This window comes from Eurytemora carolleeae, unplaced genomic scaffold (genome assembly GCF_000591075.1).
Source record: "Eurytemora carolleeae unplaced genomic scaffold, Eaff_2.0 scaffold149, whole genome shotgun sequence".
Classification (NCBI taxonomy): domain Eukaryota; kingdom Metazoa; phylum Arthropoda; class Copepoda; order Calanoida; family Temoridae; genus Eurytemora; species Eurytemora carolleeae.
Window position 1 is genome coordinate 368,362 of NW_019396075.1, and position 23,502 is coordinate 391,863.

General features: G+C 30.2%; 1 protein-coding gene across 1 annotated transcript; it reads left to right on the plus strand.

The window, feature by feature from the left end:
* The first annotated feature begins 1,463 nt into the window (after nt 1-1,463).
* LOC111714284 (uncharacterized) lies at nt 1,464-21,872 on the plus strand. Its single transcript, XM_023489359.1, has 26 exons — nt 1,464-1,566; nt 3,159-3,213; nt 4,716-4,766; nt 10,327-10,503; nt 10,663-10,728; nt 11,246-11,284; nt 11,375-11,719; nt 11,789-12,132; nt 12,718-12,772; nt 13,075-13,116; nt 13,414-13,636; nt 13,813-13,926; nt 14,098-14,190; nt 14,915-15,034; nt 15,512-15,584; nt 15,998-16,110; nt 16,662-16,740; nt 17,975-18,045; nt 18,240-18,309; nt 18,375-18,422; nt 18,843-18,916; nt 18,983-19,050; nt 19,659-19,759; nt 21,060-21,140; nt 21,423-21,511; nt 21,712-21,872. The coding sequence occupies exons 1-26, from the start codon at nt 1,519-1,521 to the stop codon at nt 21,830-21,832; spliced, it is 2,760 nt and encodes a 919-aa protein (XP_023345127.1). The 5' UTR covers nt 1,464-1,518; the 3' UTR covers nt 21,833-21,872.
* The last annotated feature ends 1,630 nt before the right edge of the window (nt 21,873-23,502 follow it).

Below are 23,502 nucleotides of genomic sequence, written 5' to 3' on the forward strand. Positions count from 1 at the left end.
GTTTCTATTGTGTACAAGAACTGTACACGACCAATCAGCAGACATCTGTATTCAAGGTTATTTAAGGATCCTTTGGATATGACATACAAAATCATGTTTCATGTTAAAAATTGGAGCATTCCTTTAAAAGCTGTAAAACTTAAACCTTGAATGGTTATTACATGCAACAAGGGGGCTTTAGATGGCAGTCAAAAAACCTTTCATTAAACTGCATGTATCATGGCGTGCTGGGACAATTTAGGCCTTGTTGGCGTATCCAGGGAGCGTATTTGCACAGTCTGGTTAGCTGTGGTTTCAATCTTTGCACAGATATTTAGATAAATATAAAGGAAAGGTCGAATACAAATTCTAGTGTTTTACAAAACATTGAATTTATTTTTAGTTTGTTATGTCAGTTCATGTTATGGATCATTTAATGCTTAATATATACATTGAAAATTTGACAATATTTTTTTTTGAGGGTGGGGTGGGGGTGGGGGGGTTAAACAAATTAGATTATTTTATTGAACATCTGTAACAAGACAAAGTCAATTTAAATATATTTAATGTCTAAATTAATTTGTCCTGAGTCTAAAACTAAAGAACGAAAAGTTTTGACTTAAATTTTAAGTTCATGGTTAAATGCCACTTCTGACTTAATTTTAACCCGAGTCTAAAACTAAAGAATGCGCGAATTTTAAGTTCGAGGTTAAAAGTTCTGTAAAATAATGAATAGCTACTTAAATATTAAACTTTCTCAATTTTAAATTTAAATTTCCTGGGAAAAATCTGAATCAATCAGAGAAAAGGATTTAAAGAATTATTAAGTAAGTATCGGTATTTGGTAATCAGCTGTTTTTTAAATTTTAAGTTATTTACGTGACGGAAAGCAAAGCATATTTCCAGTTACAACCGTATTTTGGGTTTACGTGCAAACATTAATTAATCTAAAACGTGAAATATATTAAATTAAATATATCGTAATTAGTTGAATGCCGCTTACCGCTGAATGATGATAGACAAATAGGGATTGCGGGATTTCAAGATTTTAACTTGTCGATTTCGGCGAGTTAAATATTTAACCACAGGGTTAAATATTTCACCTCACGGTTAAAGTTCAGGTTTAAATTAAGTCAAATGTGGCATTTAACCATGAACTTAAAATTTAAGTCAAAACTTTTCGTTCTTTAGTTTTAGACTCTGAATCATTAAAATTGAATTTTATCATGAATATTCATCCAACAATTTGAAAATATTATTAATGTAAGTTCTGCAATGAATTTTAATTGCCTTGTAATTTAAATTTAGCTGTGTCTTGTTTCACAAGAACTTGAACAAAACAGATTTTAAAATTCAAATTTTACAAATAATGTGGTTTATTTAGACAAAATGTTCTTAATTTTCTTGAAAAATGACAAAATTATTGTTTTATGTTCATTGTTTATATACATCGTGTTTTTAATGATATATATCTCATAATTAATATGAAAATTGAAATTTGAACCTTTACATTGAGGATCAGTAGGACCAGGCCAGGGGATGTGGATCTGCGCACAGTTCGCAATCTTTTTCTTTGGAATCTTCCAGGAATAGATTTTTGAATATTTCGTTTATTTTCAATTACTGGTTACTTGAAAAAAGCAAAGTTTTTGTGAACAAAAAAGTGTTTAAGAATGAACGAAAAAAAACGAACGAAGGATGAGAACTAATGAAAAAAAATTGTTTGACCGAACTTAAAAAAACGATAGATATTTAACAGATTGAATGTTTTTTTAAACAAACTTTTTACCGAAAGAGCGATTTTATTGAAGAAACAATTTAGCATTGAATAAAACACTTTGACTGAAAGATGGTTTAGTGGGAAAACAAAGGAAGTAGATGAAAATGATATAACATTTTGAGCTCAACTAAATCTTTTTTTTGAATGATTAAAATACGAAATGTGTCTTAAACAAATGATGACCGAAAAAAAGTCGGATGCGCCCATCTCTATTGGTTACCCTGAATTTACAGATCCGGCTGTTGAGAAACTCTAGCAATTTTTAGTTTTTAAAATTTCAAAATATTTTACATTTTGTTTGATTGAACAAATTGTTATAGATCCCTCATAATCCGATCATAACTTGATCTCGATACTTCAGCCAAAAAATAGTGTTCATTATGTTTTGCGATAAAGAATCTGTTTGGAAAACTATGGAATAGGAAGACGACTGTTAGTCAAGTTTTTTTCCTTGGAAGATTGCTATTGGGTAGTGCACACAGCACACTGCATACATACACATGCATTCGTATATAGTGAATATTTCATAATATTTTTGATTTTGTTTTTTTTTAAATGATTTTCGCTGGCGCTGGATTTTCGAACATTCCTGGGAAATATGAAAATGTCGCCTTCATTATCAAAAATCCTCGAAACAGGAATGAATGCTTTCAAAAGTAACTCTCAGATCATGAAAAATACAAAATATTATGAAATATCTACTATTTACGAATGCGTTGAAAAATAATCGAAGACTATTGTTTGTGATATCTGAATTAGTCGTTTTTAACAATTTTCTCCTTATAGACGCAACAGCTAGAAGTAAGATTAGTAGGGATCAAAAGCGCTTTTTTATCGCATTAAGCCCATACCCCCTTTCATTTTTCGTGAACACTCCCTTTATACTAATGTGAATTGTGCATGTAAGATTGAAAACCTTCAGGTTTTAATTCTAACTTCTGTCTTTGAATTTACATTGAGCTAAACCAAAAATGAATTTCTAATATGTTTGTTACCAATAATATTAGATTTTCTCATAATTGTGCGTAAAATCAAGCAGAGAAGCACACAAGGTCACAAAGGTGTACCAGTAATGTTGCTTAAGTATGACCTTCTCATGTTTTCTAGCTTGCAGTGTCCAAAGTTCATGTATTTTCCCCATTCATACTAATTCGTATTTTAAAAAAATAAATAGATACCTTCCAAAAAATTTTATTGAATAAAGTAAGATTTGCAACGGAAAAATTGAGACGTCATACTGGAATGTATAAACATAAACTCAAATAAAGAAATCTACATTAATATTGATATCAAGATGTTTACCTTAAATAGACAAACAAATAACATGCTTGTGAAATAATCCCGTGAACTGGTTGTTAACTAGTTTATCATGATATACAGATAAAAAGAAATCTGTTAGGAAGTTGCATCGAAGACGTATCTGGTGGAAACTTCAGGACAGCCATATAAATCAGGTTAATACGGTTATATCAATACAGTGAAGACGACTTTTATTTCTGTTTTAGTTGTTTACACGCATTTTCGAATTATAAGTAAAGAGAATATTTTATAGCTAGATTCACTTTGGTTCCATGATTATATGTGTATTCTAGAAATCAAAATTAAAATCGAATGTCGTCTGCTTTGTATTGATATAAACGACGACGACTGTAGTAGTGACGCAATTTTACTATTTCTACATGCGATTTTAACCGGTGGCCAGCACAAATAAATTTTATACAATTTTTGTGTACTTTATCACTCGTGGTTGCTTCATGGTAAATTTCATCTTACACGTACCATACAGCAATCATCGTGCTCAAATGTCAAGTTATTAATTTTTTTTTGGTTGATTGACATCTTAAGGGACTGTGTAGAAGTAATTTCAAGTGCCCTTCATTAGTAATGTGAACTGTCCGAGTATCATTTTATTATTTACTTCCCTAGTCACAGAAAACTAATATTTTCATTTCTAAATACGACCTAAAAAATTTGGAATATTTAATCCGATTGGGCTATTTTTGTCTAATATAGATTGGGTAAGGAAGGGGTATTTTAACCCCCTCCCGCTCCATGACTTTGCCTTTATGATCAAAAAAGTTTTTTTTTTAGTTTCAGCGTTCTAATGACAGCAGTTTTAAAGTTATTTAAAAAAACCACATGGGGGGTGGGAAAACACCACCCCCCAATCGTGATAGGGTTAAAAGTAGAGCTGGCCACAATCCAACTTTTTCTATCTGTTTTGTTTACGGTTGATCCTACTGTTAAAAAAAGAAAAATTTCAGGTAGCCGTTATTTAAGAATTAATGGCACTAAACATATTTCGTTATGGTTGATGTTAATGACGAAGTCGATTACAGTTAACATTGTTAACAGTATGAACATGGAAGACAACATTAAAAAATATCAAAACATATAAAAATTTTTAAAAAGTTTATTGTAATTTTAAACAGAAAAAAAATTCACCTTTTTCAAAAAAGGATCCGTTTTGTTTTCGTTTTCAACCGTAAATTTTTTTAAATAACGGCCAATCCGTTTCTTTGATGATTTAAAGATTAACCTTGCCGTTTGTTAACAGACTCTTCTGTTTATTTTCGAAAACCTCCGTTTCGTTAACGGTACTTTGCACAGCCCTAGTTAACACTTAACAGATACTGATGCCACTCAAAAGGAGGATAATTTATTAAATAACATTTACTTTCAGAAAAATATAAAATTATAAAAATATTTTGTTGAATGGGAAAAATTCTGTGCTGAAAGATTGCGGTTTCTTTGAACTCTTTATATTTATAATCAAGGCAACCTTGTTTTTAACTGTATTTAATTGTATTCATTTTAGAAGTAAATAAGTAAAATTCACTTTGATATATTCAATAATTGTTATTTGTAAATTCAGCTGTTAAAATTACCGTTGATATTGTACAGAAATATTTCATTTTGTTATTTGATCTCTTTTAATTTTAAATATTTTATTTAGCAACAGAAATACCGCAGGCCTACAAACCTAAGGCTGGGAGCGATTACTCAGGTATTCATAGTGTTTTCTATTTCAACAAAATTTTAATTCTTTTTTATTTGGGGGTTGGTGTGAACGATTTCTTAGAGTTGAAACAGGGAATTTTGCTGCCTGGCAACAGTTTTCAGGGCCTATATAAAAAAATTTTGACACCTAAGTTTAATAGTATTGAAGATGGGGAAGTTTTTAACAATTTTAATTTTTTTTAAAAGTACGTCCAAACATTTCATTTTTGCCAAACATATTCATGAGCCACAAATTTTATTCTATTGTTGATTTTTTTCTGAAAACAATGTCCAGCCTTTTGACCTCACGTCCTATGCTCAAAACAATTTTAGCTTGAATCCATATTGACCATGCCTTTCCTGAAGCTCTTAAGATCAAAGGACTAACAATTTAAAACTTTACAAAACGAAGGAAGGAACCGAACTGAACTGAAATATAATGCTACACAGAGCTGGATGTGACCAAGGTATTAATGCAAGGAAAGTTAATTGCGGTTGTGTATACTCTGCGTAAAAATTTAGAAAATCCATAATATTTGTCGTAAAACATCAGTTAACCCATGTTTATTGACTGATGAGGATCGAGAGATCTGAAACAATTTGTATTAATAAATATGAAAACTGAGAAGCTGTTCTGATTATTGCTTTATAGTTACTCTGCGTATATATTGAAACTAGTTCTCTCTGGGCGGAATTTGTAAACAAGAACATGTGCATCAGTGTTCGTCTAGTATCCGAGGAAGATTAAAGCATTTACTTTTGATAATTCACATAATAGTTCCCTATGACCAGAATATTTCATAGATTATTTTTGTGAAAATAGATTCCATGTCAGGCTGTGGAGGCCTTCTTGTGTTTACTGTTCCGGCCCAAATCATTACACTGCAGTACAAAAATGCGTACATCTCTGAAATAACTTTCCTTGCATTAGTACCTTGGATGTGACATGCTGAACAAAGTTTACGAGACAATTATTCCGGATCAATTCCTTATATGCAATAATCATCCCGTAAACATTTTTAGAACTGTGTATTATCTTATTTGAAAAATAGGCTAAGAAAGGTTCCTCGTTTTTCAGAAGAGAAGGTCTTTACGGATCCAAATTGATCCTAAAGAAGTTTGAACCCCATTACAATATGTATTTTAAAAGTAGAGATTGTATACAAAAGGACAATGTTCCTGAAACAAGTAATTTAAGAAATATATCACCGTGGTGTTGTTTTATCGGAAAAATACGATAACCTCAAAAACTAAGTAATCAGAAGTATTTAGAGTATATTGTGAACATTTACCAGTCAAAGTAACTTGTTAGATGCTCGAAATCAAGGAGAATTGAACAGAAGGAGGAGGCGATAGGGTTTCCGTACACTTTGCTGTGACGTTTTTGGACTGCTGAAGAACTAGTTTTTGCGTAACAACAATAATAAAGATTGTACACAATAACACAAATGATAAACAGACATCTAGCGCATCTCTGGTGTTGGATGAAGATTCACCGTGTACTAACTCATGTTTGTTTACATTAGATCGGCTGCCTTTGTTATTGTTGTTACGCAAAAACTAGTTCTTCAGCAGTCCAAAAACGTCACAGCAAAGTGTACGGAAACCCTATCGCCCCCTCCTTCTATTCAATTCTCCTTGCTCGAAATAATCTGATAGATAGATAGACAAAAACCGTAATGCGTTTGATGGGTTTTACATTAAAATGACCAAGGTTATAAGGTAAGGAAAGTTAATTGCAGTTGCGTATACTCTGCGTACATATTAAAGACCAGTTCTCTGTGAGCGGAATTTGTAAACAAGAATAGATGCATCAGTTTTTGTTTAGTATCCAAGGAGGTTAAAATTTTGATAATTCACATAATAGTTTCCGATGACGAGAATATTTCATTGATTTTTTATGTGAAAGATGGATCCCATGTCAGACTTGTCTTGTGCTTACATTACGGCTCAAAGACAGTGCACTGCAGTACAAAAGATGTGTACACCTCTGAAATAACTTCCCTTGCATTATAACCTTGAAAATGACCAAATTGTCTGTACAAAATATCTGAGGGGGAAGGATTTGTCGCGCGCACTTACTTGAGTATCCCCCGCCCCCACCCCCCTATGAAAAAAATATCATAATCAAAGAAAATAGAATATATACATAGAGGGGAGTTTAGAGAATCTCTCGGTATGAATTTTTTCAGTCCCTTTCAGCCTCAAAAGGAGTTCAAAGTGTACAAATAATGTAAATGTTCACAAATTGTATGCAGTAGAGTACATTATATATATTATGTTCCCTAGACTATTCATTTCAATTTCGAATTTTTTAAAGCTGTTACATAAACTTGATATTGAATTAGGTGAATAAAAAACATAATTTGATTTATAGAGTCTATGTGAAATGATCATTGGTCAATTATGAAACCAGCCTATTTCATAATTTGGTTTTCTTTTAACATTAATTTTAGATTTATTATAAAATGATATTCCGGGGCCCAAAAGGTTATATAGCATAAATATGTGAAGTACACCGCAATATGGAAACAGTACAACGAAATGGCCGTTTTAAACTTTTTTCTAGTAAATTCCCCTCTAATATATATTCTATTCTCTTTAATCGTAATCCATCCCTGAATTTAAGAGGAAAGAAAAAAGAGTAGAAAAGGAAGAAAGAGGAAAGAAGAATGAGAGAGGAAAGAAGGAAGACAGAGGAAAGAAGGATGAAAGAGTAAAGAAGGAAGAAAGAGTAAAGAAGGAAGCAAGAATAAAGAAGGAAGAAAGAGTAAAGAAGGAAGAAAGAGGAAAGAAGGAAGAAAGAGTAAAGAAGGAAGCAAGAATAAAGAAGTAAGAAAGAGGAAAGAAGGAAGAAAGAGTAAAGAAGGAAGAAAGAGGAAAGACGGAAGAAAGAGTAAAGAAGGAAGAAAGAGGAAAGACGGAAGAAAGAGTAAAGAAGGAAAAAGTATTAAAGTAGGAAGAAAGAGTAAAGAAGGAATAAAGAGTAAAGAATGAGGAAAGAGTTAAGAAGAAATAAAGAGCAAAGACGGAAGAAAGAGTTAAGAAGAAAGAAAGAGGAAAAAAGAAAGAAAGAGTAAAGAAGGAAGAAAGAGAAAGAAGGAAGAAAGAGAGAAGAAGAAGTTAAGAGTAATGAAGGAAGAAAGAGTGAAGAAGGAAGTAAGAGTAAAGAAGAAAGAAAGAGTGAATAAGGAAGAAAGGGTAAAGACTGAAGAAAGAGGAAAGAAGCAGGAAAGAGTAAAGAAGTAAGAAAGAGTAAAGAAGGAAGAAAGGGTAAAGACTGAAGAAAAAGGAAAGAAGCAGGAAAGAGTAAAAAAGTAAGAAAGAGTAAAGAAGGAAGAAAGAGGAAAGAAGGAAGAAAGAGAAAAGAAGAAGTTAAGAGTAATGAAGGAAGCAAGAGTGAAGAAGGAAGTAAGAGTAAAGAAGAAGAAATAGGAAAGAAGAAGGAAAGAGTAAAGTTGGAAGAAAGAGTAAAAAATGAAGTAAGAGTTAAGAAGAAAGAAAGAGGAAAGAAAAAGGAAAGAGTAGAGAAGGAAGAAAGAGTCAAGAAGAAAGAAAGAGGAAAAAGGAAGAAAGAAGTAAATTCCTCTCTAATATATATTCTATTCTCTTTGATTGTAATCCATCCCTGAATTTAAGAGAAAAGAAAAAAGAGTAGAAAAGGAAGAAAGAGGAAAGAAGAAAGAAAGAGTAAAGAAGGAAGAAAGAGTAAAGAAGAAAGAAAGAATAAAGAAGGAAGAAAGAGTGAAGAAGGAAGAAAGAGTAAAAGAGGAAGAAGGAGTAAAGAAGGAAGAAAGAGTGAAGAAGGAAGAAAGAGTAAAAGAGGAAGAAGGAGTAAAGAAGAAAGAAAGAGGAAAGAAGGAAGAAGGAAAAAAGAAGGAAGACGAAAGAAAAAGAAAAGAGTAAAGAAGGAAGGAAAAGAAAAAAAGGAAGAAAGAGAAAAGAAGGAGTGATCAGAGAGAAAAAAATGGAGAATGGAAGAGGAATGGAAAAGGGAAAAGGGGAAAAAATAAGGAAAAAGAAAAAGAATAAAAAAGAAAATGAGAAGGAAATAAAGAAAGAAGAATGAAAGAGGTAAAAATAAAAATAAAAGGAAGAATGAAAAACAAAAAAGCAAAAAAAAGATAGATAAAAGAAAGAATGGAGAAGGAAAGAGGGAAGAGTGAGGGTGGAAAGAGGGAAGAATGAAAAAGAAGGAAGAAAGGGAAGAAGTAACAATGATAAAGAAAAAAGGAAGGAGGAAGGAGAAAGAATGAAGAAAAGAAGGAGGAAAGAAGAACGAATAAAAAAGAAAAAAGGAAAAAAGAAGTAGGAAATACGGCTGAATAAAAGAGTAAAAGGGTGAAAAGGAATGGTGAGGAAGACGGAAGAAAAAAGAAGAATGAAAGAAAGATTAAAGACGTATGTTTGGGAGGAAGAAATTGAGGATAAAAATGTTTTAATTTGTTTGAAAAAGCTTGCAGTCCTCACTGTTTAGTGTACACTTTTTTAGGTTTTCCTCAGATTTGGCTTTTTGGTTTGTGAAGTTGTGGTATTCTTGAGTCCTTGAATCAAACTCAAATTTTTCAATCTCTATATCTATCGAGTCTGATGGTATAAATCTTAAATATTTAAACTTAGATTATAAGCTCTAGCAGAATTAATATAAAAATATCAAAGGTCTACGACATTGGTTTGTTAGGAAATCAGAGGTTTGTGGTATAGACTCAATTCCTTTGATAAGCAAAATTCAACCCGCGGATTGAAGTGTGTGTGAAATTTTCAGAATTTGAGTTTCTCCTTTAAAATTGCTAACAATATTTACACCATTAAACACAACTAAAGCACATGACACAATTGGTTAATTGTGAACTTATGCATTGTGTAATTGTGAACTTATTTATTATGTAATTGTGAACTTAATTATTATGTAATTATGTACTTTTTCATTGTGTAAATGTGAACTTGTTTGTTGTGTGATTGTGAACTTGTTTATTGTGTAAATGTGAACTTGTTTATTGTGTAATTGTGAACTTGTTTATTGTGTAATTGTGAACTTGTTTATTGTGTAATTGTGAACTTGTTTATTGTGTAATTGTGAACTTGTTTGCTGCATAGTTGTGAACTTTTTACTGTGCAATTGTGAACTTGTGCATTGTGTAATTGTAAGCTAGTGCACAAGTTCACAATTACACAATGCACAAGTTCACAATTACACAATGAACAAGTTCACAGTTACACAATGCACAAGTTCACAATTACACAATGAACAAGTTCACAGTTACAGAATGCACATAGTTTACAATAACACAATAAACAAGTTCACAATTACACTATAAACATGTACTCAACAACACAATACACAAGTTCACAATTACACAATAAAAATGTACTCAACAACACAATACACAACTTCACAATAACACCATAAATAAGTTCACAATTACACAATGCACAAGTTCCCAATTAAACAATAAATAAGTTTCCAATTACACAATAAACATGATAACAATTACTTAAGGACAAGTTCACAATTACTTATAGCTGGGACAAGGAATAACTATTTTGTTGAATATATCTTTAATTAGATATGGGTGATAATTCAGCAATGATGGGTAGTGGTTATGCAACCACAGCAAGTGATGGTTATGCTGCCACAACAAGGGGTGGATATGGTGCCACAACAAGTAGTGGATATGCTGCCACAACAAGTAATGGATATGCTGCCACAAGCAGTGCTGGTTATACTGCCACAACAAGTGCAGGCAATCTAAAAATTTAAAAAATTTAAATCTTAAACTGCTCACATTTTTTATTCCTAACTTGCTTCAAATATCATTCACAAATCTAATAAAGTTTGATGAAATGACAATTTGATTAGTTCAAACTGTAACAGACATTAAGACATTTTTATTTTGTTACAGGTTATTCTGTATATTCTGGCCCAACAAGTGCTGGTAATACTGGTACAACCTTAGACCCAAGTCCAGGTAAACTTTTGATCTTTTCATCAGATGTAAACATAATCTCATTTCACATTAATCCTGATTCCTTTCTTTCTAATTATTTTTGACTTTGAATATTTGATGAGAAAATTTTTTAAATGTATGATTTATCATACATTTTATAATTTGTATATTGCTTATTTACTGGATTTTGTCATAACTATTTGAACTTTTGCAAATTTGCATTTTTTTTCAAATACAATAAAAATCACATATTTAGAAAACCATCTCATATTGCAGTGTTTAATTATACTTTTTTGGCTCAAGGTGCTAGCCCACCTATAACATTTTATATTGAAGTTTGCTGTTGAGTCGATGATTTAACATTACTTTCACAAAGGGCAGCACTTGCTTGAAACAGGAGACTTAGGATACCAAATTTCCCTTGCACCAATTGGGTCTGTCATTCTTTGATGGTTTTCTATCTAGTTCGTGATATAAAAAAAAAACAGAAACATAAATTTTCAAATATCTTTGTAATTATTTGACATAATATTCTTAGTTAAAGCCCATTCTGGAGGCCCTTCCACAGGTTCTTTAGGTAATCAATTGTTTAGTTTATATTTTTTGTATTTATGTAAAATTATAATTATAAATATAATTTTATTAACTTGTATTAACTTTTGATCAGGTGCTATGGATTTTTCAAAGCCAATCTGGATCTCTGGACTTTCTACTGGAGTAACAATTAAGAGAATAGTGGATGGAAATGAGTTTGTCATTACTGGTGATGGTGTTACTGCAACAATCAATGGATTTCCCATCACAGAAGCAGAATATAGCAAAGTTCTGAAAGGAGAGAAGATTACTGTTACAGCAGATGGAAAAGAGGTTGTGCTTGAAGCCAAGGACAAAAAAGTCATGTTTGATGGTAAATCATTTTCAAACGGGGAAAATATTTCAATGGAATCTAACACAATCAGAACCTCAGTCATTCCAACCTACAGCAAAGAGTCCTTGTCTCAAGCAACACCAGGTCACATCAGTTTTGCATTTTTTTAAGTATAGAAAATAAAGGAAAATTTGAAAATATTTTTTATTTCAGGAAGATTTGATTTTTCTTCATCATCTTGGTTTTCATCTCTTATAAAAGATACTTCAATTCTGCGTATTGTGGATGGAAATGAGTTCAGAATAACTGGAGATTCTACATCAGCCACAATCAATGGATTTTCTGTAACTCCAAAGGATTGGGAATCTGCTCTTGGTGGAAAACAGGTTACCTTACAGAGTGAGGATGGAAAAACAGGATTTCTTACTGCTTCTGATGGAGATGTCAAAATAAACGGAAAATCTTTGATTGGAGGTCATGTAATACAAAAAATGTCTCAGGTCATTTACAACAAGAATTCTGATGATGAAGCTGGAAAGGAGGCTGTTGTAACACAGGTAGCACAGTGAAGGAAATTTTCAACAAAAAGTAGTTTTGACAAATAATTCTTTTATTTTCTTGAAAAGTCCTTCTTGGACCTGGCACCAAATTTAATGAATTAGAGCTATGTCATTGAACTACCAACAATTGGTTCAAATTTGAACCACCAATTCAAAATTAAAGATTAAACAAAGATTTAAATTGGTGATTAAAATTTGAACCAGTGGTAGGATGTTTAAATTTATTAAACTCTGTTTATATTATTTTATTTTACCCTGTCTTAACTTGATTGTTGATAATTCTATTTGTATTTACACATAATTAGTTGTCAGAACCTTGCAATTTAGGCAGTTGCCCAAGGAAGTTACAAGCACTTGTCGCGTTAATTACAAGAAGAAAGAGATTAGTATATATTTAAGGGTTAGCTTATGTTAACACACTTTCTGGACTTAGTGCTACAGCTAGAACAGGATAGGGGGCTAAGCGCTGCCACTAGTACCTCTCTGTCTTGTAATTCATTGTGGCATGCAAACATAACTTTCTTGGGTCTCTGCCTGTAAATCAAGCTTTACAATATTTTAGTAAAAGATTACAATATTTAGGCAGCAACTGAATCAAACGGTGATGAAGTCTTTCTAACTGAAGATGATGAGATAGGTAATTACTAGCAAAAATATGTGGACACCTTAATTGCAGAGAAGAATTTTTTTTAACATGATGCTTACTTTTTTATTTTAAGTTTAAAAGAAAATAATTTGTTAAATCAAGAGAAGGTTGTGAAAAGTAAAAAAATAAAAATCATTAATGAAAATTTACAGTACTTTTACTCAGTCAGTGATGGAAAATCCTTAAATGTCTCTGTAAGATAACTGATATCTAAGTCATGTCTTTCAGTACTTCAGTCCAAAACTTTTTTTGTTATGTTCTAGAATTATTTTTTAAACATGACAAATTTTTAGTTGTTGAATATGAAGTAGAAGATGTGGAATCACCATCATCAGGTAGCAAGGGATTCACCCAGTCTAGATATTGTATAAAAGTATTAAACATTGATACAATATAAATTAATTGAATTCCAAGGCATAAATATAAAAAATGTACAAAAAGACTAAACACTTGCCTAACATAGGTTTCAGGTAAATACACAAATTTCTTTTGATTGTACAAATTTACATAGAGTAGTTATAACGCACCATTAATAACTTAATTAAAATTTGAATAGATTCTGTTTGTTTAACAGCAACCTCTGGTTAATATTAAACTATTTGGAACTCTATACAAATCCTTTCAAATTACAGGAGGAGGAGATGGTTCTAACAGTGACTCTGAAGCTGGCTCAGAGACAGAAAGTCTTACTACAAAGTCTGTAGCTTATTCTGGATCTGAGACATCCAAATCATCTCTTACAACTTCACCCTATCCCAGTACAATCAGTGCTCTGATAAAGGAAAAAAATTGTACAGAAAAAGATCCGGAAATTACACCAGGACCTGTTCCCAGCAAAGGAGATTCTGAATGCAGGTATGCCCCATTAGATTTAATTTTTCAATTCAATGAATAAATTGTCACATTGATTTGTGTAAACAAACTAAGTCCGTGATTATTTGTGAGATTTTTTCAGCTTATATGTCAACAAAGCATTCTTTGTTCGTGAGAATTCAACAGAAGATTTCTTTTATTTCTTCTAAACTTTTTAGACTACCATTGCAGTGTGGTGGAAGGGAAATTTGCACCAAGGAAAATAAGTGTGAATCTATGGTGACTTGTGAGACTGATGAGGAATGTAGCGCAAAGACTAGGTTTCCAGTCAGGTATTATTTAGATCAACCAATACAGGCACAGTTCAGATAGTCTGTCAATGATAGTGATGTAATTTTTAAACAATGTGTCTTTATAACTTCATAAAAATACCTCCAAGATGCTTCTCTACTTGATTCAAGTAAAATGAGTTGTAATACTCAATTTCAAACTATAATGTTTAGATGTGAATATATTACGGGAGACGTGAAAGTGTGCATGAACAAGGATTGCGAAGGTGATGACGAGATGTGCAAACAAGTTGGTCCAGAGTATAGGTAACTTGAAGTACTGAAGTTTCATACAGTCACAACCTGAAACACTTGGAATTAATTGACAGTTAATCAGGTGAAATCTTATTGTTAAGTCGTCTGATTAATTGTAAATTAATTCCCAGTCTGTCTGGTTAAGACTGTATTTATAATGTAATGTCAAATTACGTAAATAATTCTTGATGAACGAATAATTTTGCTTTGTTCAGGTTTATATTTTTTGTCAAAGCTAAAATTTTGCATAATTTGCAAACTTGAATTTTAAAGTGCTTAAACGTTTGAATAAAGTGAAACTTCCCACTCTACATTAAGCATTTAAAGTTTAAAGAAATATTTGCTAAACAATTTTTAAACAATTTATTATTTTTGAATTTTTATTCTCATAACTTCTGATTTAATTCTACTTCTTGTCAATGTTTCTCTCCTTCCCTTTTCTTTTCCTTCTGTTGGCTGATTCTGTTAATTAAAAAAACAAAAATTGTTGAAACCAGTATTTATTGGGACACTCTTGCTTCATTGCAGTTGCATTAGTTTTCAGCTTTGTTGTCTAACTCAAGAATGCCTAACTTGACAAGCTGATTCAAGGTTAATGCAGTGCTGATTCAGCTTCAACACATAATTCTGATTTATTTTCTGAAGTGGAGGTGAAATGGAGGGGGGGGGGGGAGTGATGTCTCCCAGCCCTATCTCAAATGAAAAAATTGATATTTGATAAACTAAACCAATTCAGATGCTTTGAGAGTCAATGCAAACCAACTTATGGAGCATGTGATAATTCTTGTGATTGTGTGGATAAATATAATATGAGAAAAGGAGAGGGGAAGTGTTATAACAAGCAATGTCTATGCAGGTGATTTTAAGTTTTACCCTTTAAATGAAAAGATTATAATACTAGGAAATTGTTAGTTTTTATTTATTCAACATCAAATGCAAAATTTTTAAAGCTATACATATATTTTTTCTACTAAGGGTTAGTACATTTGTAAATAAATATCATTAGTCATCAATTTTAAAGAAATTTGTTTGGCCCAAATATTCTCTTTCTCTTATAAAATTCTGAAAGTCATCTTACTGTAAAATGTATATTCATGGACATTTAAAAAAAAAAGAAAAGAATGTTTAAAGAATTTCATATTTCATATGTGAATAATAAGTGTTTATTTTCTTTCAAATAATCAACAAATAATCTTAAGTATGTCCTTTCTTGTAATGGAATAAAGCAAAAATGTAAAAGAGTTTAGATGCTTCCACAAAATTTTACTAAAATATTTTAGAAGAATAATAAACTTGTTAAAAAGGTGATATCTTTTATTAAACAAATGTTCAGGACAGATTGGATTGAAAAATGTGACTCAGAACCTACGCCACCACCAACCACTGCTACTACTCCTAAACCACCGGTAAGAACCACTATTTAAGGTGAAATCAAAATTCAAACTTTTAGATAAAATCAATAAAACACACAATATACTGTAATTTTTTTAAAAATCAATTATCATTCTTGCGGAAGCGGTATTATAAACTCTGGGATGTTTGAATGTACACACTTGGAAGGAACAAGTGTGTTAATTGGAATTTATAGATTTTCTTCCATAAATCTGTTTAATAAATTTTTCTTGTATCTAGACATATTAAATGATAAATTAATATGCATTAAAATTGTAGCTTAAACTTATCTAAACTCTAAAATTTTTAATGTTTGATTTAAAGGCTATGACTTAAGGCTTTGTCATAGTGTCTGAATAATTAGTTATAACTTGTTAGAACCATACCACTAAGTTGAGTCCGCAAAATTTTTAATATTTATTTATAGCAAATAAAAGGAGAAAATAGTACTCCAGCTCCAACAACACCTGCACCAGTTTTAAATGATACCTGTATAATACCTCCTCCTAAAAGCTATGGAAAACTTGGTGATCCATGCAGGTATGTTGCACCAAGAAAGATTTACATGTTGGTGTTCCAAAATATATGAAACCATTTCTGGCCTAAAAAATCAGAATTTTTAACATACTACAAGGTTTGGTAAATATAGATGAGCACATTTGTTAAAATTTTATACTTCCCGTCATAATTTTTCTGAATTGTACCTTCAGTATAGTAACAATATCATTGAACATTTTGGATTAATAGTTCACAAAATAAAATAATGTTAACTTATCTTATCTTAATTTGGCTTTCCTGATATTTTCTATTGACAAGCTTCAAGCTATATTCAGTAAAACAAACAATTTGGAAATTTACATAGGAAAAATTAGTAACTTCAAAATTCACCTTGTCAACATGGGACTTTCATGAGTCAACCATGTGAATTGTACCTGATATTCACAGGTTATTAATGGAAATTGGTTAGTTGGGTATAGGCAATTTTGAAATTTGATAGGAAAATTGTATACAACCAAGAATCACAATTTTACTGTAATTGATCATAAACAAGAGAATGTAGATAATGATGATATTATTTTTATCTTTGTTAGTGTTCAAAGTGCATGCAGTCCCTTTGGCGATTTGGTCTGTTTTAAGAATAATGGATCAGCTGTTGGTTCCTGCCAACAGGTAAGTCTTCATCTTTTAAAATTTTGATAACAACACAAAAATAAGAAAGAAATATCATTTAAAAACAAAATATGCCATTTTTATTTAAAATTTTATGGAACATACAATACAATGCACATTTAAAAAAGAGAGAATAAAAAAAGTTTTGTTCTAAATAATTTGAATTTGTTCTTCTTATTTAATTCATCATTTACAATAAGTAGATTGCATTTACTAAGAGGTTACTGAAAATATGACTCGAGAATAAAGTATTGTTAACCTAATTAATTGTGTTATGTTAACCTCTAAAAACATGTACTTGTTAAATAAACTTATTAGTACTAATTTACACAGATATCAAGTTGTAATTTTAGTTATACAAGATAACTTTAATCCAGTCAAATAATCTACTATTTATTTAATGCTTGTCTTTATTCATTCAATTTGATATTGAAAGTAGAACTATCTAAATATTGCGATGGATATTATAAATTTCTTTGCAAATCATCATTTAAAACATGGTAAGTTGGCTTATATGAATTTTTCATTCAATTCCTGTTTAAAAGAGGGTGATTCAAAAAAAGGGTGTATAGGGAGATCTTGCTTAAAATAAAATATTTTTTTAATCTCATTTTTGACAAAATTGTATGAAATTTAAGAATTTATTTGTTGATATGCAATCTTGATTACCTTTTAGAAAACTCTGCGAAACTACTTATTACTCAAAACAAGATGTGTAGAAAAACAAAAGTGTGGATATATATAATATTTCTATCACACCTTAAAATCTTAGACAGAGCAGATGAGTATTTTTGGAGAAAATAGGCAAAATTAAATTTTAAAAAACAGCAATTTTATTTTGAAAAAAAACATTTGATGATTTTTATTCTTTCTAAATTATTTTCATTATTTTTGAGATAAGTTAAAATGTCAAAATTAGAATAATAGGAAAATACACAAACAAGAGTGTATCACTAAAATATGTTGATAACAGCTTTTCTGAATTTAGTTTCCCCCATTTTTAAGGTGTGATAGAAATAATATATTCCAACACTTATGTTTTTCTACTCAACTGATTAATAAAAAATAGTTTCACAGATTTTTAGGTATCTATCAGACTGGCTATCAAAAAGAATTTCCAAAATTACACAGCGTTTGTCAAAAATAAGATATATGAAATTGCTTTATTATATGCAAGACCTTGTTATTCACCCCTTTTTATACTTACCCTGTACATATCTTGTAAATTTATTAGATTGAATGTAAAGATGATAAAGATTGCTCTCATGGCTGTTTCCCAATGGAATGTGGAGGTGGTACATGTAGGTAAGAGCAAAAGGACCCAATATAATAAAAATTTTTCTTAAAAATTTAGCTTGCAATAAAATTGGTGATAATATAACTTGTCAGTTTAATTTAAATATTGGGTTGTTATTTTAATAGAAATCTTCTAAAATATGTCTTAAACTCTTATAAACATCACCATTATTACTAAAAAATTAAGAATCAATTACTTTAAGATCTAAAGACTGCTCTGAAACATTTTGTCCAGATGGTTATGGCTGCTATAGTGACGGACAGTGTAAAAGGGTAAATAAATATTAGTTATAACAAATTAAATACAAATTGTAACTTTTGTATTTAAATTTATTTAGATTATGGGAAAATGTAATTTTGTATGTGACTGTGGAGACTGTGGGGAGGTAAATAGTTGATTTTTTTTGGTACTTAGACTAAATTTTCGTAAGATTATCAATTGACATTTGACAGATTTCCAAAAGAATTCTAGATAAAATGATTTGTATACTTACAAAAGTTTTTAAACTTCAACTGGCTATAAAAACTTGGGCTGGACTGGTTTAGTCATTTTGACGTTTTTTATAATACAAAAAACCAAAGTACATAATTGTAGAATATAAAATGTCATCCTTCTATTCAAGGTCAAATTTCAAAATTGAATTTGTACTGTTTTACAAATGAATAATGGACTCTACATTGCTAAGCATTGCTTCTTTTAATACAATTGTTATACACATTTTAAAAGATACAAGTTGCATTGTGTTGACTTAATAATATTTGCAATCAGTTAATTATAAGCTATTAATCTGATGATCTTAATTCAGATGGACTGTTTCAAAAACCAATGTTTCTGTGATAATAACTTTGATGACTGTGGATCACCCACAGGTTATGTCAGGTACATTTTTTTAAATCAGATGTTTAAATGGAACATTTTGGATGAAAAACCATTTTATTATTTTAGTAAAACTGACCCAACCCTTGCTGGTGGAACCTCATATTCTAAACAGCCAAGTGATGAATGCAAAGAACGTATGTTTTAGTTTCTCCAAAATAGTGAAAAATAAGCTAGAAAAATTTTGCATTAAAAATTTAAAATAGAAAAAATTGCAAACAAAAGCACCTTTGTAGATAATTTTGTAGACAAAATTCCATTCTCTGATAGACAATTAAAGTTTTTCCTAAAATAAAGTTGAAATATCCTTTATTGCCAACAATTAAAAAATTCAAAAGAAAAAAGGCACAGTAGTTCAACTTTTATTTCAATACAATAATGATTAATTTATTCTTTGATATTGAGTTTTAATTTCTCATAAGCTTCTATTTAGCACAGAGAAACAAAAATAAGCTGTTAATTAATTCTTGTTTTTGTTGGATAAATCTTTAGTTGTGATCTCAATCAGGTCTCTACTCCATACAAAATGTACATAATATAAATGAACTGAAACATTTCAGTACATTTGATATTTTTCAAATTTAATTTCAGTAAACAGTAAAATTTGAAGAATAATAAACAGGTTCACTTTTCTGGGTTTATTTTAAGTTTATTTTTCTCTACTGTGCAAACTGACAAAGAAAGTTGTCATTTTTTTATTAATATACGCCAACCATAAAATTATTTACAAATATTGAATATTCAGCTGAATGTCCCAAAGATTGGGTAAAAACAAGTGCAGGATGTTACAAACTTTTACCAGAGCAGTCAACCTTTGATGAAGCAACTGCTAAATGCAAAAAAGAGGTGAAATACTTGATATTCCTAATTCTAATTATTCTTAAATTTATTAAAGATAATCTCAAAATATGTTTGGTGCTAGATAGATTTCACCTTTTATTTGTTAAGTTAAAAAATGTTTCAAAAATTCTTGTTTGTAGGATTTCCAGTCGCAATTACGCATTTATTACGTTTACGAAAGAAATTATGCAAACGAAATAATTCCGTAATAAATAGAGTACATATTAATTCTCAGAAATATTTATAGCGGGAAAGTATGTGTAAGGATATGCCCGCTACAACCATGTCAAACATATTTTGATGATTTTATTGACATTTTTTTTCAAACTAGGAAGGTAAACTTGAGAAAGTAGGTTGAAATATTAACAAGTCGTTGAAATTATGTATTTTTTTGATAAAAATTAATTGTTGGCCCTTTGTTAATCTTTCTAGTGAAAATAACATAAACATAGTATTGGCTGAAATTTCTGATTCAACTTGTGTGACAATATTTTCCTTGTAAGTTAGTTGTTTTATTTAAATTAAAAGTTAAAACTGCAAAATTTCATAGATGTGTAATTATTGCAAAATTTTGCAAAATTACTTTCTAGAAACTATGCGAAATTATGGCATAATTTTGCGAAATGGAAGTTTTGCTAATTATGGGTAATTAACACAAAATTTCGCGAAATTACTTCATGGAAATTACGCAAAATTACGCCGTAATTATCCGTAATAATAGTTTCCCTTACTACGAATAATCATTACAAAATTTGGATAAATTAAGTTGTAGAAAATATGCAAAATTACGCAGTAATTGGGCGTAATTATAGTTTTGCTTCTTACTCGTAATCATTACGAAATTTCGCGAAATTATGTTGTAGAAATTACGCGTAATTATAGTTTGGCTTATTACTTGTTATCATTACGAAATTACACAAAATGAAAATTATTACACATAATTACATTAAGTTATTTAATCTATTCCGTTGGAAACCCTACTTGTTTGGTCTAAAATTTAGTTTCTGGTATTGAATTGCAAACATATCTCTGCGAATGCTTCTGTGCATCTGGATTCAGTGATTCATAAAAGATCATTTGATAACTATTCTAACATATTATGCAAACTATAACTATTTTAAATATTTTAATATATTTTGTAGAAACGTTTTTTTTTCTGTTTTACTGGAAAATTTTTTGATCTATTTTTTCCTAAAAATTACTGCCAGCTTGCCTTTTTAAGATTATATATTTTTAGGATGGTCTAGATATTTAAGATGTTTACGATATTATTATGTTAAACAATGATTCTTACAGCTCATTTTAGAAAGGATTCCTTGCTAAAGTTGATTCTAAGAAAAAGATGGAAGAGCTTCTGAAAACAGTTTTAAAGGATGGAACTATATCTGTAAGATTTTCAATTTTTTAATTCTGAAAACATAGTTTACTTTGTATTAAAATTATCATGTTAACAGGATGGTTCAGGAAAATTTTGAAATTAAAGGCCCATAAAATAACAACAAAATAATATTAACAAAAAAGCAAACATCTACATGAAGACCCATATTTCTGTTAATCACAATGTCCTTTTTAAAGAATATTTTACTTTTGATAATTACATTTCATTTTGAATCTGCTACTAAAGACATAAATATTGAATAAAAATGTGAAATCCAAATACCCCCTAAAGGCATGGATTGGAGCAAAGAAGGAAGGAGACTCAATTAAATGGATTATTGATAATGAAGCAATTGGATATTCTCCCAGTGCTTATGCTAGGTAAGTGTAGGCCAGGTTAGTGCCAATTTTGCTAGCAATATCTTGCGGAACTGGAACACAAACCGCATATGAAAAAAACAAACAAAAATGAGGCAATTCCTGTGTAAACCAAAATTTGTGTGGAATTTTTCAATTTTTGCTAACAAACTCATTTCATGCCACGCATGTTTTTAATAAGTTCTGAGTGTTTTTTATCATAGGATTGAAACTGACCCTGCTAAGGCATGTGTGCAAACCATAAGTTCATATTGGCAAAATTCTGCTTGCACAGAAAAGTTTCTTCCACTCTGTGAAATTGCAACTGGAAAACAAGGATATTAATTCTGAATATTTTCTATGAAATAAATATTTTATAAATATAGTGTTCATTTCTAAATATATTCATTTACCCAAGTTTTTAAGTCTTAATGATAAATAGTTTGAAGTTTTGTATAATTTGTAAGCATTTTACCAATTCTAGAACTTAAATGCTGCCAACATTTGATTGCTTATTGGAAAGTGATTCACCTACTTAGATAACATTAATTACAAACAATTTTTTCTGATTTGATTTGTTCATGGCCTGCCTATAGATATGATATTCTCCATAAATCTACGTTCACTGTTCTGGGCCATTTTAAGATATAAAATTCTATCTACAGGCTATTTAGCTTTTAAAGCAAAATGGACCTTGGAATATTTTAAACCTCTGCATAGTTTACTGAAGGTTTTACTATTTTCTGTCTAGCGATCATTCTAGAAAAAAATTGCCTTTAAAAAATGTTAGAAATAAACTTCAGGGTCCAAATCATACAGGAGCCATATTAGTAAATGTGGGGGCCTGAAGTATGGAGAAATGAGATACAATAACTAATTTCTTAAAATCATAACATTGCCTCCTAAGAAAATAGTAGCATCAACTTAGTATCTTTAAAGTTTTTTGATATAAAGAGGGAGACTAAATTTTAAAATGTTTTTTAGAGTTTCAATGTTTTTCTGTACTACTGTCTTTATTAAAGGTGATAAAACATATAAAGCTAAACACAAAGTGTTCCGATTCACTTAATTCAAAATATAATTCAAATTTTATTTGATTAAAAAACATTTACCTTTATAGTAAACTTGTAAAGCACTGCATTGTGAATTAACAGTATTTATGTCAATCAGGTCTTGTCCTTTTTTAGAACTGGTTGAATTCAAAAATGTGATTTTGGACCCATGGAAACTCCATCTCTAACTACAAGTACACCAATGGTAACAAAAACAAGAAGAAATTAGAATAAAAAAGTTGAAAAGACATCATTTAAAAAATCATCTCAGTAACTTAATAAATCTTTAAGAAACTTGCAAGTAATAAAGTTATCTTTGTTCTATTTGTATTGGTTGGAAAATTTTTTATGTATATTTGAATTTAATGAATTGAAGAGGTCCCTTAACTATCTATTTCCTGAATCAGAGCTCTGATTTAAATTCTCAAAAAATCATTGACTTAAGATTTGAATTGGCAGTAGGAAATTCAAGGAACATTTCAAACTCATTACATTTGGTACCTGGTCTTTGACTTATTGATCTCAAACTTGAAAACTGCTTTAGTCTATATTTTTACTATTCTGTAGCCACTAAATGGAGAAAAGGATAGTTGTATAATTCTTCCCACTAGAGACTATGGAAAACTTGGTGATTCTTGCAGGTATAATTTTATCAAATTACTTCAAAGATATATATTTATGCACATTGCTGTTGCTGAAATCATTCAAAATTACATAATTATAGAAGAAAGTTCTAAAAAGCTGGGAGAAATTTACACTTTTTAAAATTTTGATGAGTGCAAATGACTTTTGTATTTTAAGCATTCAAAGGGTCTGTGATTAAATGATTTGGTGTGTTTAGAGAATAATGGATCCACTATGGGTGATGCATAACGTATATTCATATTATATCTTCAATGATATTTGTATGCCCTTCAGTTTTGATTGAAGTGTGAATTTCTAAGTCTAATTTCTTTGAACAAT